We start from the raw sequence: 13109 nt of genomic DNA, 5'->3' as shown, positions 1-13109 counted from the left end.
CCTCTTACCACGCCACTCCATGCCCCCCAACCCTGGCAGCCACAGTTCAATTTCCCTAAAGGTCTGCCTGTTGGGTTTAAAAGGCCAGAGCACATAACTGGCATACACAGGGCCCTGAGTTTGATCCCTGGTATTGGTGGCCTCCCAAGGGGGCCCCCAGCAATGCTGGGACCCCACCCCTCCACTCCCCAAAATCTACCTACTGTGGAACATCTGCACTGAAGCTGGCTGTCATAGTTTTCCCTGAGTGTCAGGCATTTCCACTCCTCAGCCGCAGCATGAGGGTCCCTCGAGCATGGCCAAGCAAGAGTATTACTAAGTGCTAAGCTAGGAGTATTTCAAGTGCGGGGTGTGATCCCAAAACCAAAACCAAGATAAAATAAAAATTTAATTTTAAAAGATCTCTGGGGTGGTAGTAGAGCGGGTAGGGCATTTGTTTTGCATACAGCCGACCCGGAGTTTAATCTTCGGCATTCCCTATATGGTCCCTCAGCACCGCCAAGAGTAATTCCTGAGTACAGTGCCTGGAGTAACCCTGAGCATCGCTGGGTGTGACCCAAAGAACAACAACAACAAGATAATAATAAAAATAAATAAAATATTTCTGCTTAGCAATCTCTTTCCTAACCTGATGAGGTTCACAAATGCACAAATACCAACTTAGTATAACAGGACTTGGATATGTTATCAATCCATTGCCTGAAACACTCACTACTACTTGCAATAGACACACTGTAACTCACTGTGGGCTGAAGAGAGACCTCAACAGATCTGAGCACATGCTGTGCACGCAGGAAACTCAGGTCTGATGCCAGCACTTACAGGGTCTCCAGAGCACTGCCAGGAATGGCCCAAAAACAAAACAAAAAGTTACCATGGGGGGGGGGGAGGGAGGGGAAGGAGCCAGAGAAATAATGCAGAGGGTAGGGTGCTTGCTTTGAATGTAGTTGACCCACGCTGGATCCCCCTAGCACCCCGGATGGTCCTGAGTACCACCAGGAACGCTCCTTGAGCACAGAGCCAGGAATAAACCCTGAGCACTGACAGGTGTGGCCCAGAAACAAAAACAAACAAACAAAAAAACCCCAAAATTACCATTAGGCCCAGAGAGAGAGTGCAGCAAGTAGAGTGCTTCTCGAGCTCCAGCGGCAGTTAACCCTGAGCACAGAGACACACTCAGGCTCTGAGCACTGCCAGGTGAGGCCTTCAAAATAACAAAAGTGACCTTATGCAGATAAAGTATTAGTAATGTCTCTCTGTTACAGTCTACTAAAAACCTAGCAGATAGCTCTCCTTCTTCAACTAGTATATGTAATTGGTGTAGTTAGTCTGTTTTAAGACATTGAACTCAATATTAAGTACTATAGTATGTATATTGCAAAGACTTTCTTTTGTCCTTTTAAATTTTTTTTTTTGGGGTGCCAGTGAGGAGCTAGAACTTGGGCTCACTCACCTGAAAAGGTCTAGGGAGCAGGTAATAGTAGCCTCAAGAACAACTGGGGTGGGGGGTAGGAGGGGCTATCTTTCCACTTAAAAAGGTTAGATTTCCAGAGGAGGAATTTCCTCTCTGATAAAAGGGCAACAGACCAAATAAATTTGGAAACCTCTGCCCTGGGGGAGTGGCAGTGTGGGGTGCCAGTATGGCCTATAAAAGCTCCACCAAGACCTGCTGGAAGTAATGCCAGCACTCAACACACCACACAGAATGCCTCTCTAGCTCCTAAAGCCGTTTCAGCGTGACTGGAATGAGCGACCATCCAGGTAAGGAGAAACCACACCAGTTGGGGAGATCTCTCTGACTGCTCTGCACGAGGACCCACAGGCTCCACCCAGGCACAGCAAGTTGGCGTGGCACTGCCAGGACCAACCTCCCAAGCATTAGTGTGTGTGGCATAAGAAGACAAGAAGTAAAAACCAGGTCTGCCCCTGGTTTCGGGAATAAGATCAGGAGCAGGAATTATATGTAAAGGCGGTTAAGTGTTCTAAGCAGGGGTGCACCGTCCTCTAGGCCTGTCCAAGGGAACAGAGGAACAGAGCAGAGGTGGGGAGGGGCGGCCCAGGGAGGAGCAGGAAGTCAGAGCAGCATCCCCAGCAGGACAGGTAATAGAACCAATAGAAGAGGGAGGGTGTGAGCAATGCAGGAGGAAGAGTAGTAATTTACAAGAAGTCTACATTAGAGATATTATTTCCTTTCCTTTCTTTTTATTAAAACTGTTGGTGAAGGGATGGGTGTTGGAACATTGTATGACTGAAACCTAATCATAAACAGTCTTGTAAGGGTCTCTCTCACACTGATTCAATAAAAAAAATCTTGGGGGAGGGGGAAACTGTTGGTAGAGGGTGCGGAAGATGGCACAGAGGGCTGGAGTGCATGCTTGGCACGCAGGACGCCCGGTCTGTGTGAAGTGGCCCCAGCACCACACTGGAGCAGCTGGAGAACCAACACCCTGTGTCGTGCAAAATGTGGCAAATATAGAACAACTGTGGGTAGAGACGTGTCATTTCAATAGTGGACATCAGTCCTTTTCAGAGTGAGGAACATATATGCATAATGTGTGTGTCTGTGGGACCAGGGGGGTTGTCTTGATGGAGATACTGCATCAAGGATTTTTCAACAGCAGGAAAATAAAATGGGCAAGAGTGGTAGTACAGTGGGTAGGGCGCTTGCCTTGCACGTGGCTGACTCAAGTTCGATCTCCAGCATCCCATATGGTCCCCTGAGTCATATGAGCCATTACCAGGAGTAATTTCCGAGTGCAGAGCCAGGAATAACCCCAGAGCATCGCTGAGTATGGCCCACAAATAATTTAAAAGGAAAATAAAATAATGAACATATACACAAAAATCTTTCTGAAGTGATAAACTCCAAATGGCAGTGTAGCAATCCATTTCAATTGATCCAAAGTGACCAACTTTCTCTCCAGCAGAGTAACTGTAATGGAAGATAATTGAGGGTTTGTTTTGCCACACCAACCTGTGCTGGGGGGAGTTACTCCTGGCTCTGCACTCAGGGATCACTCCTGGCAAGAGCTGGGTGAACACATGGGTCAGAGAGGATCAAACCAGGGTTGGTCGTGTGCAAGGCAATTTCCTTCCCATTGTATTATCTCTCTCGCATCAACACCAAAACAATAAATTTGTATCGAAATGCCCAAAATGAGAAGCTTAAGAGATAGTATGGTGAGTAAGGTGATTACCCGGCTCACAGCTGATCCTGGTTTGAAATCTGGAACCACAAACTATCAATAGGTGCAGAACTACCCCTAAGTGCAGAGCCCACATTAAGCCCTGACTTGGGGGGAAAAACTGAAAAGACACAAATGAGTTTTCACCTTAAGTTTTTAGTCTGAAAGCCCCAATGTATTTTTTTGCCGAAAGTGACTCTCAGGGCAATTCCCATCCTTTCCCACTCTTCCTCTGGCCCTCCTCTTCCAGCTCCTTGCAGGATTGCTTCTGTGTTCCTGAGAGCCAGTTCCCAGCAATAATGTGTGTGCTAGAGTGGCAAGCCCTGCCCAGGGACCACGGGCAGTCTGGGAAGGGGGCTGGACGCCCAACAAAATGGGAAGGAAGATGGGTCTCAGGGTTTTGCCAAGTGTGTCTTAGTTAAGGGCGAGAGAGATAGGAAGTGGATAGGGCGGCGGTGGGTAGGCACTGCCCGCCATCCACACAGGTTCCATCCCTGCTATCCCATGTGGGCACTGAAGTGCTGTCAGGGGTAACTCCAGAGCACAGAGTCAGGAGTAACTCCTGAGAATCTCAATGTGGTCCCAAAACAAACACACAAAAAAGTTCAAACTCCCACACCACTCAAATCTCCCCAGCACTATCAAGAAAAGCCTGTGAAAGAGCCAGTACTTAGAGTACTGCTGGAAGCAACATAATGACAGAAATTTAAAACTGCCCAAGTTAACACTAACACTTCTCAGAAGTTCTTCCCTGACTTAACTCTGCCCTGACTAATGTCAAGAACACTATACTAATAAGCAACATAACTTTCAGGTTTCCCACTTCCCCAAGGAGAATTTAAGAAAGGATAAATTAAAATAAAAAGTTTTTTGGGGGGTTGAAATAACATCTAAAATAATTCCTAGAAAATACTTAGGGGGCCTATTCTCTCAAGACAAATTTGGTTATTCTTCCTTCAAGCAGGACGAGAAAAACAGGACATGGCACTATAATAACCATCTTGATTAAGAAAGGAAATCATGAAATAAAGCATCCAGAAGGAAGGAGCTCCTTTTATGAGAGCAAAGTTTTCCTAAACGTTGAATTGTACTGATATGAATAGAAAACTAATTTTTTTATTCTCTAAGAAGCTTTTCATTCTATGAGGCCCCACACACAAACATTATTCCATAAAGAGTAACATATATTATCTATATGCAGGTAGACACAAACCTAGATCCACCCCACCCTCACAGCCCCAAGAAGCAAAGGCAAGTATCTACATGGTCCACAGTTTTAAAATATTGAAAGGTGTGGCCCATATTAAGGAGGTCACTAGCAAGCCACAACTTAAAAAAAAAAACAAACCACAAAACAACACTTCCAATTCTCCAAGATATTAATTTTAAAACACTTTGAAAGTTAAAATAAATTTTAAACTACTGATTCAGTTACTACATACCCTTCACATCAAGTAAAGAAAATAAAAAATAAAAAACAAAAAACATACAAAACCATTCAATGATTTCAGAGACTTAGAAGAGCCAATAGCTCTACCTCCTTTTTCCTTCAAATTACTTGTCTAGGCTAGAGCAATAGTACAGTGGATAGAGTGTTTGCCTTGCACTGGACCTACCTGGTTAGATCCCCAGCACCCCATGTATTTCACCACGCCTACAAGGAGTGATCTATCAAGGGCAGAGTCAGAAGTTAGCCCTGAGCACTGTCTGGTATGCGCCTCACCCCCCCCCCAAAAAAAACACTCCTTGATCCCTATTACAAAGACTTGTCTCAATTATTAACATAACTGCAGAATCCCACATCTTTATTTTCTAAGGGTCTTATTCAACTGATCTGAGATTGGCATGCTCTAAAAAGTGCACTTTAGAACCAGGAGCGATAGTACAGCGGGAAGTGAATTTGACTTGCATGCAGGCGATATGGGTTCCATCACCTGCATCTCACATGGTCCCCTGAGCACTGCGAGGAATAGTTCCTGAGTGCAGAGAGCCACGAGTAATCCCTGATCATCACTGGATGTAACCCCAAAACAAAAACAAAAATAAATAAAAAGTGCACTTTAATTGTACCTATTCATTTTTTTTTGAAGGGGGGGGGAACAGGACCATATCCAATAATGCTTGGAAACTACTCCTAGCTTGGTGCTCAAAGGATCACAAGGTTATGGAGACTGAACCCAGGCCTCCTACATGCAAAGAATGCATTAAGTCCTCTGAGTATCTTCCAGGCCCAAAAATACATTTTAAACAGGCACACCATAGGTGTGACGAAGGTGTTCCTCTCACCACCAACAAAAACCAGCATGGAAGGTTCATATGCCTTACATTCAGAAGGGCTAAACAAGGTAATATTAATGACGTGAGGGCTTAGACGTCCATGAGCAAACCCCAAAGAGACACAGGAGGTGGGGAGGACACCAAACCTTCTTCTTAACTGTGCTTTGCTCTCACATGAGACTCTCCAGGATTGGCTATAATTGGTTCTTTTACATAAGAAGCAACACCTGACAGCAAATACATCATTAACACCAGAACGAAGTGGAGCATGCTGTCTAAAACACTGTGGTCAAAAAAGTCTAGGATGCATTAATTTTGCTCTGAGGAATTCCTCAGCAAACAAGCAAACTTTGAACTTCTGCTTAAAGTGTCTGGTAAAGGCTAAAAGGCAGAGATTTTTACTTTGATTCCTTTGAGAGGCTGGCCTAGTGCTCAACAAAGGGGTAGATAGAAGTCACCAGGATGAGGAGGAAAAAGGAATTTTGATCTGGTTCTCATCCAATAATGAAGGCCACCGAGTGGTCAAAGAGCAGGAAGTTGAAAACAGTTGTTCAAGTGCATTAGGTATTATTTATAAAGAGAATACTACGCCTTTTCACAACCAGATATTTAGAGTTGCATTTAAAGTTACAGTCCTCTCAGGCCAGAGAGCTAGTACACCCTGTGAAGCACCGGACTTGCACTTGGCAGACCCCAATTTGATCCCCGGCACCATATATGGGTAGCCAAGCACCCTCACATATGCACAAAGGGAGTAAGTCCTAGGCACCACAGGGTGTGGCCTCCAAACCAACAAATAAAGTTGCAATCCTCTCCGGTTCACATTTTGGAAAAGCACTTTGTGGATCAGATGAACTCTCGATCACAAAATGAAGCTCTCAACCCATTTCATTTGTCAGAATTCTGTGAAAAATCGCTAAGGACTGAATAATTTGCAGCATGGATCATTCATTACCAGAACAGATGTCTTGAGAACTCTTTACCAAGAAAGCCCTCTATATAATCTTCTCAGTTGATACATCAATTCCCTTTAAAGTATTCAAGTTACCTCACAACCATGAATTCTAGCAACACGGAAATGTTCACAAGAAACTCTACTCTCCTTTTGCAATAGGAAACACTGGGCCTGAGACAGCTCCCAGGCTGGAGAGCAATGCTTTGCATGTGGGAAGCCGGGGCAATCCCAGAGCACAGCCAAAAGTGACCCCTGAGCCCTAAGCAAGCCCCTAAAACCTCTTGGTGCCACCATACTTCCCCACCACCCCCCACAAAGGACAAATAAATTGGTATAATGGAAGAGAACAGGCCTTGCAGTAGTCAAGTTTAAGATTCAAATTTCAACCGCACTACCTGAAAGCTGTAATAATCTAGGAAGCTACTTATTCAACCTCCACTTTCTTCATATGAAAAATGGGCGAAATAACAACTTCACCATAATTAAAAAAAAAAAAAAAAAAGAACTTCGAAATGTAAATAAATAAATTAGGGTAACTACTTCACTCCAGGCACTATGTAAATGGGAACAAAGGCTATTATCAAAAAAACATCACATTTCTAATTCTGAAAATTAGAATTAGAAAATTAGAATTATAATTACATATACATTTGTGTATATGTAATTATAATGTTACCTGTAACATAATTATGCATATAGTTTTCACTGCTAAGTGTCAGTTTAAAATTATCAAACTTTTGGTCCCAAATTGGGCTGGCGCAATAGCACATTGGGCAGGGCGTTTGCCTTGCATGTGGCCGACACAACCGACCCGAGTTCGATTCCTCTGCCCCTCTCGGAGACTCCGGCAAGCTACCGAGAGTATCTCGCCCCCACGGCAAACCCTGGCAAGCTACCCGTGATGTATTCGATATGCCAAACACAGTAATAAGTCTCACAATGTTACTGGGCCCACTCGAGCAAATCGATGAACAACAGGAGGACAGTGACAGTGACAGTCAGTCCCAAATTATCTCTGTATATGGGAGGAGGGGGCACACTAGTCTGTGCTCAAAAGTTACCCAGGGCTTTTTGTTCAGGAATCACTCCTGGTGGGCCCAGTTATAGGGATCAAACCTGGGTCAGCTATGTGCAAGACAAGTGTTCTTCCTGCTACACTATCCTTAAGGCCCTTCTATTTTTTAAATTTCAAGAAGTTTTCACTAAGACAAATTTTCCCCTTTATCTTATAATTCCTATCCTAAAATAATTCCTCTATCCCTTTGATAGTTCTTTATTTCCATACCATTCTCAAAATAACACCTTTTCTTCAACACAACTCCAATCCCTCCTTTTTAGAGCATTTTCCTTTCATTATATCTTGGGTTTTCCTTTATGGGGGAGTGGGGGGGCACATCTGGTGGTACACAGGGCTTACTCACAGCTCTGTGCTCAGGGATCACAACTGCTGGTGCCCAGGGGACCAGATGAGTGCCTGGTATGAACCTGGGCTGGCCATGTGCAAGGCCTTATCTGCTGTACCATCTCTCCAACCCATATCTTAATATTTTTATCTTAAGACAACAGGCCCAAGACAAATGAGCCACCAGAGAAGTCATTTATACAAAAGCTTTAGTTTGTATGCGCTTGTAGTAGTATCAGTTCTTGCTTGAGCCCAATTAGACCCACGAGGCGGGAACTAGACCTTAGTCTTATGGTTGAGAACCACAGATACATAGCAGAAAAGCTGGAATCAAATTTTCAGATTCTAAGCTCAGGAGTCTGCCCAACTCATCGTCTAAAGCCACTCTCCCCTGCATATTCCTTCTAACGTGTTCAGAGAACACAGGAGGAAAGCTCTCCATCCCCTCGTATCACCAGAGCTCGGCTACAAAGGACAGCTTCTCCTTACACAATTTCCCACAGTATGCAAAACAGCCTAAGCAGCCCGGGCAGGGAGAGCAAAAGTTACTTTCAGAGAGGCTCCTGGCACCACCTCCTACTAAGAATCCTGGGGATGCTGCACGAAAAAGGTTCAAAGCCCTCGGCCACGGTCATCCCCCGCCACCTCCCTCCCAACCGCCCTATATATTTCTCCACTTCTGCCCTCTTTCCTCCTCCCCGGAGTTTTTCCTCTCGTCTGACATCCCAACGGGGACTGCTCTTCACCACAAATGACCCAAGTTGCCAAACAGATTGGTGCCCACGGCTAAGTCTTCCTCGCCAATCGCAGAGGGTCCGGCGACCACTGACGAGTGTCCCTCCCCTCTCGGGTCTCTGACGGGGAAAACTTCATCTTCCAGAGCCAGCACCCACGGGGCCCTCCCCCGCGCCTTGGCACCTCTCCTTCCCAAAGCCCCGCAGTCCCCCGGACCGCCGGGCGACCCTCGAGACCCGGGGCCCGGCGAGCCCCGGCAGCGCGCTGCCCCGCGGCCCACCAGCCCGGACCCTGCCCCGCCTCCCCGCCCAAGGCGCCAAGTCCGCGGGGCTCCATCTCCAGGCCCCGGCCGGCCTCCGCGGGCGCCGGGCGCGGCCGGGACGCCGGGAAAGGGTTGGCGGCGGCGGGCCGGGCGCCGGGTGGGGCCGGGCACTCGGGCCGGGCGGCCCGGGCCCCGCCGGCTCCCGGCTCCCGTGGCCCGAGCTCAGTCCTCCCGCTCCTCGGCCCGCGCCTTCGCGGCCTGTGCTCACCTGATCCAAGTTCTCGTCGCTGCCGCTGTCCTCTGTATCCGAGTCGATCACCACGCGGCCTTTCCGCTTCTTGACCATGGTGCTCCCCCGGCTTCCACGCCGGACGCCGCCCGGACTCCCCTCTCGCCCGCCTGCCAGTGGGACCGCCACTGCCGCCGCCACCGCCGCCGCCGCCGCTCGACCCACACAAAGGCGACCGCGCATGCGCGCTCCGCTCCGCCCCTGGCCCCGCCCACCTCCCGGCGCACGCCGTTCGCCGGGGCCCGGCGCCCCGCCCCGCCCCGCCCCCGACGCTGCGTCGGGGGCGTGGCCTCCGCCTCGGCTTCCGGGCTCTGTGTGTGTGGGGATTTCAGTCATTTACCCGAAGCGGGCCTCTAACGTGCGGGAGGAGGTCTGCGATGCTATGTCGAAGCTCCATGGGTCGCCTGCCTGCTGTGGACAAGTGGGTTGTTCTGAGGAGCATTTCAGCTGACCCTGATGGCGTGTCGAGGGCGCCTTCAGCCAGTCGCTTTGCACCTCCCCTCACGCCTCCTGGGCCGTGAAGCCGGTCTGCGGAGCTGTAGGAGAGACACAGGAACTGAGACGTGAAGGATGATGCAGCTGTGTGACTCAAGAGAAAGTCTAGGAGACGGTTTTCCAAGCAGAGAATAGCGTGGGCCATGTCCAGCAATAGTAGAAGCTGGATTCAGGGAACTGCAAGCATTAGTGTATGGAGAGAACTAGCAGGGCACGCAGCAGCCACCTCTTCCAGAGCCTAATGAACTATTAAAAATTTGAACCTTAATATGAATAGATTTTTAAGCTGAAGAACGGTTTTATTAGGTGTTTTATTTATTATTATTATTAAACCTCCAAGGACCGGAGCGATAGCATAGAAGGCAGGGCGTTTGCCCTGCACGCGGCAGATCCGGTTCGATTCCTCAGCCCCTCTCTGAGAGCCGGGCTACCAAGAGGGCAAAGCCTGACAAGCTACCTGTGACGTATTCAAATATGCCAAAAACAGTAACAAGTCTCACAATGGAGACGTTACTGGTGCCCACTCGAGCAAATCGATGAACGGGGGGACAGTGCTACAGTGCTATTAGACCTCCAAAGCCAACAAGGAGCCCAGCTCCTCTCCTAGTGATACCCAATGGTATGGTTTGATGCTCCAGGACCACCAGTGTCACACCTGGCAGTTCTCTGGGGTCTCCAGAGCTACATTCTGTGCTCCTGTGATGGGGTAGGGGGATGCATATAGAGGTAGGGGTTCAACTTGGGCTTTATGCTTACGACTGAACCCTTTGAGTTGTCTCCCTATCTTAGATTTGTGCTTGACATATTATTGTGGCCGCAACATGAAAAGTATATGAAAAGGAATGGAATCCCTTTAGGTTACTGGTATTTTGGTAAAAGATTATCATGTTCAGAACTAAGGGGTGGGGGCAGGGAGCAGTGGACATGAAGAGAAGTTCTTAAGTTTTGGGTAATTTGAAAGTTTTGGAATTTCCAGGACTTAAAGATTCTGTGGAGGAGCAGGGAGAAGAGGAAGTATCAGACAAATGATCAAGCTGGCAGTGAGTGGACCCTTTAGATAAAGACAAGCAGAGAAAACCTCTGTGTAGGAAATTAGTTTCTCTTTATACTCATTGAATTTGAAGTCAGCTAATGAAAAGGAGGACTCCAGAAGAAATTGGTTTGTAAAATCTGGTAAATGGGTTAGGGAATATATCAATATTAACTTGAAATTATTTTTCAGAACTCCTTGGGAGGGCCAAGGATGTAACTCATTGGTAAAACACTTACCTTGCATGTGTGAGATGCTGAGTTTAATCCCCAACATCACAAACAGAATACAAACCTACTTTTAAGAATCTGGAGATGCAGATCAGTGGTAGACCACAAAACTCCCATGTGTAAGGACGTGGGTTCAATCTCCAGCAACACATACACACACACACATACACACATACACACACACACACACACTGAGAACAAAAACTCGTTTGGAGTTAATTCTTTTTTCTGGCGTTGAATTTGGGATTTAGAGTATTTTCTTCCTATGACTTCTTGTTCTCTGGCTCCCATTTTCTTGTTACTGTCTAAAATTTATGTGCTCAGCAAGTTGACAGTAACCTATCACAATATGCGTGCCTTAAAATAGTTCAAAGAGCTTCCAGGTTGCTGAACATGTGCAGACTTGCAAGAGTGGTGCCTGGAGAGAACATGAAAGTGTGGAAGCCCTTCCCCATCCCATCCATCTAGCTATTTCTGAGTTACCTCCTTTAATAATGAGCTGTAAATCTGGTATTTGGTGACAATTTCTGTAGCCTCCCCACTCCTTGCAGCTTCAGGAACATTCGTGTCTATTAGGAAGATGGAAGAGTACTGTGGGGAAAGAGAAAAAGTGATATTCAAAGAAGAGAAGCAGTGAATCAAGTTGGTTCCAGAATAGAATGGTCCAGAGAAAAAAGAAGTCTAGGAAAATGCTAACAGCATTACCAACCAAGCTAAATATTTCACACAAGGGGCTGGAAAGATAGTATAGCCCCAGTAGAGAGCTTGCTTTGCATGTGGCTATCCTACGTTTGATCCCTGATATCTCATGGTCTCCTAAGGCCTGCCAGAAGTGATCCCTGAGCATAGAGCTAGAAGTAACTCCTGAAAATGGAATAACTCCACCACTGGTGTGGCCCCAAGCCCAAAAACATTTCACATGAAATTTAGCCTCGGCTTTTCAGCTTTCAAACAAAGTAAGGCAGAGAAAAATAGCATCAATACTATAAGTGGGAAAAGCAAAAGCAACTCATAGTCAGAGGTTCAGCAGAAATTCTGTGGCTGATTTAGAGCGACGGAATGAAACAGAAACACTGATACCATGCTGTGCCCACCAAAAAGATAGAAAAGGAACCATAGTGATAGTACAGTAGTTACGATGCTTGCCTTGCATGCAGCTGGCCTGGGTTTGATCCCCTGTGCCACGTATGGTCCCCTGAGCACTGCCAGGAGTGGTTTCTGAGTGCAGAGCTAAGAGTAAGCCCTAAGTAGAGCTGTGAGTGGGAATCTCCCAAGAGAAACAGAGAGAGAGAGAGAGAGAGAGAGAGAGAGAGAGAGAAGGAAAGAGAGAGGGAGAGAGAGAGATTCTAATAGAAATTTGATTTGCACCATTCCCTTAGATCTTTGGCAGAGTGGTAAATTCTGTACCAGAAAAAAAAGAGTTCCTATGATAAAAGAAGATACACATGAAATCTGTGTTAGGAAAGTGCTTCCAAATCAATTGGTCTCCTCCCTAATGTAATGGTACAGCTTGCTCCCTCTCAGCACCCTCAGAGTCCCAGACCACCCTCACAGTCGTCCTGTTACATGCTTTGCTAGCTTCTATTGCAGCTTTGTGGAGAGGCCCTGTCCTTCCTCAGCAGGCCCCATATGTTCCCCACTGGGTTATGGAGGAAGTTAACCCAAGGCTTCTGTCCAAGAGGGAGGTCCTGACAGACTGTGATGGCATGTGTGGTTTTGCATGGCCTTTCAGTCCTCTGTTGCTGAATAATGGGTCATGTTAGCAGATTTAGGGGGTTCTGAGAATCTGGGAATTGGATAATTTCAGGCCATCAGTCATATCCCTATGCTGTAAGTCATCCATTTTCCAGCTCAGTCTCCAGCTGTGATTTTACAGATCTATCTTGCTTTGGGGTTTCTTTTTTGCTTTGAAGTCACTCCCAGTGGTACTCAGGGGACCATGTGGTACTGGGAATTGAATCCAGAGCTCTCATATACAGCACATACTCCAGTCTTTTTTTTTTCTTTTTGGGTCACACCCGGCGATGCACAGGTGTTACTCCTGACTCTACACTCAGGAATTACTCCTGGTAGTGCTTGGGGGACCATATGGGATGCTGGGAATCGAACCTGGGTCAGCCGCGTGCAAGGCAAATGCCCTACTTGCTGTGCTATCGCTCCAGCCCCACACGCTCCAGTCTTCAGAGCATCTTCCTAGCCCCTTGATTGGGAGTTTCATCTTATTAGAGATCAGACTATTTTGTGGAACT

General features: G+C 47.0%; 1 protein-coding gene across 1 annotated transcript in view; it reads right to left on the bottom strand.

Annotated features, from left to right (window-relative positions):
* RTF1 (RTF1 homolog, Paf1/RNA polymerase II complex component) overlaps positions 1–9291 on the bottom strand; it is a 50006-nt gene extending 40715 nt beyond the window's left edge. Inside the window, exon 1 of the mRNA XM_056133548.1 lies at positions 9085–9291. Coding sequence (XP_055989523.1) covers positions 9085–9288 — 204 coding nt within the window. The 5' untranslated portion in view covers positions 9289–9291. The remainder of the gene's footprint in view (positions 1–9084) is intronic.
* Positions 9292–13109: the final 3818 nt, after the last annotated feature.

The sequence above is a fragment of the Sorex fumeus genome, unplaced genomic scaffold (assembly GCF_029834395.1).
Source record: "Sorex fumeus unplaced genomic scaffold, SorFum_2.1 ptg000098l, whole genome shotgun sequence".
Taxonomy (NCBI): domain Eukaryota; kingdom Metazoa; phylum Chordata; class Mammalia; order Eulipotyphla; family Soricidae; genus Sorex; species Sorex fumeus.
This window is presented reverse-complemented; position numbering and strand designations above follow the sequence as displayed.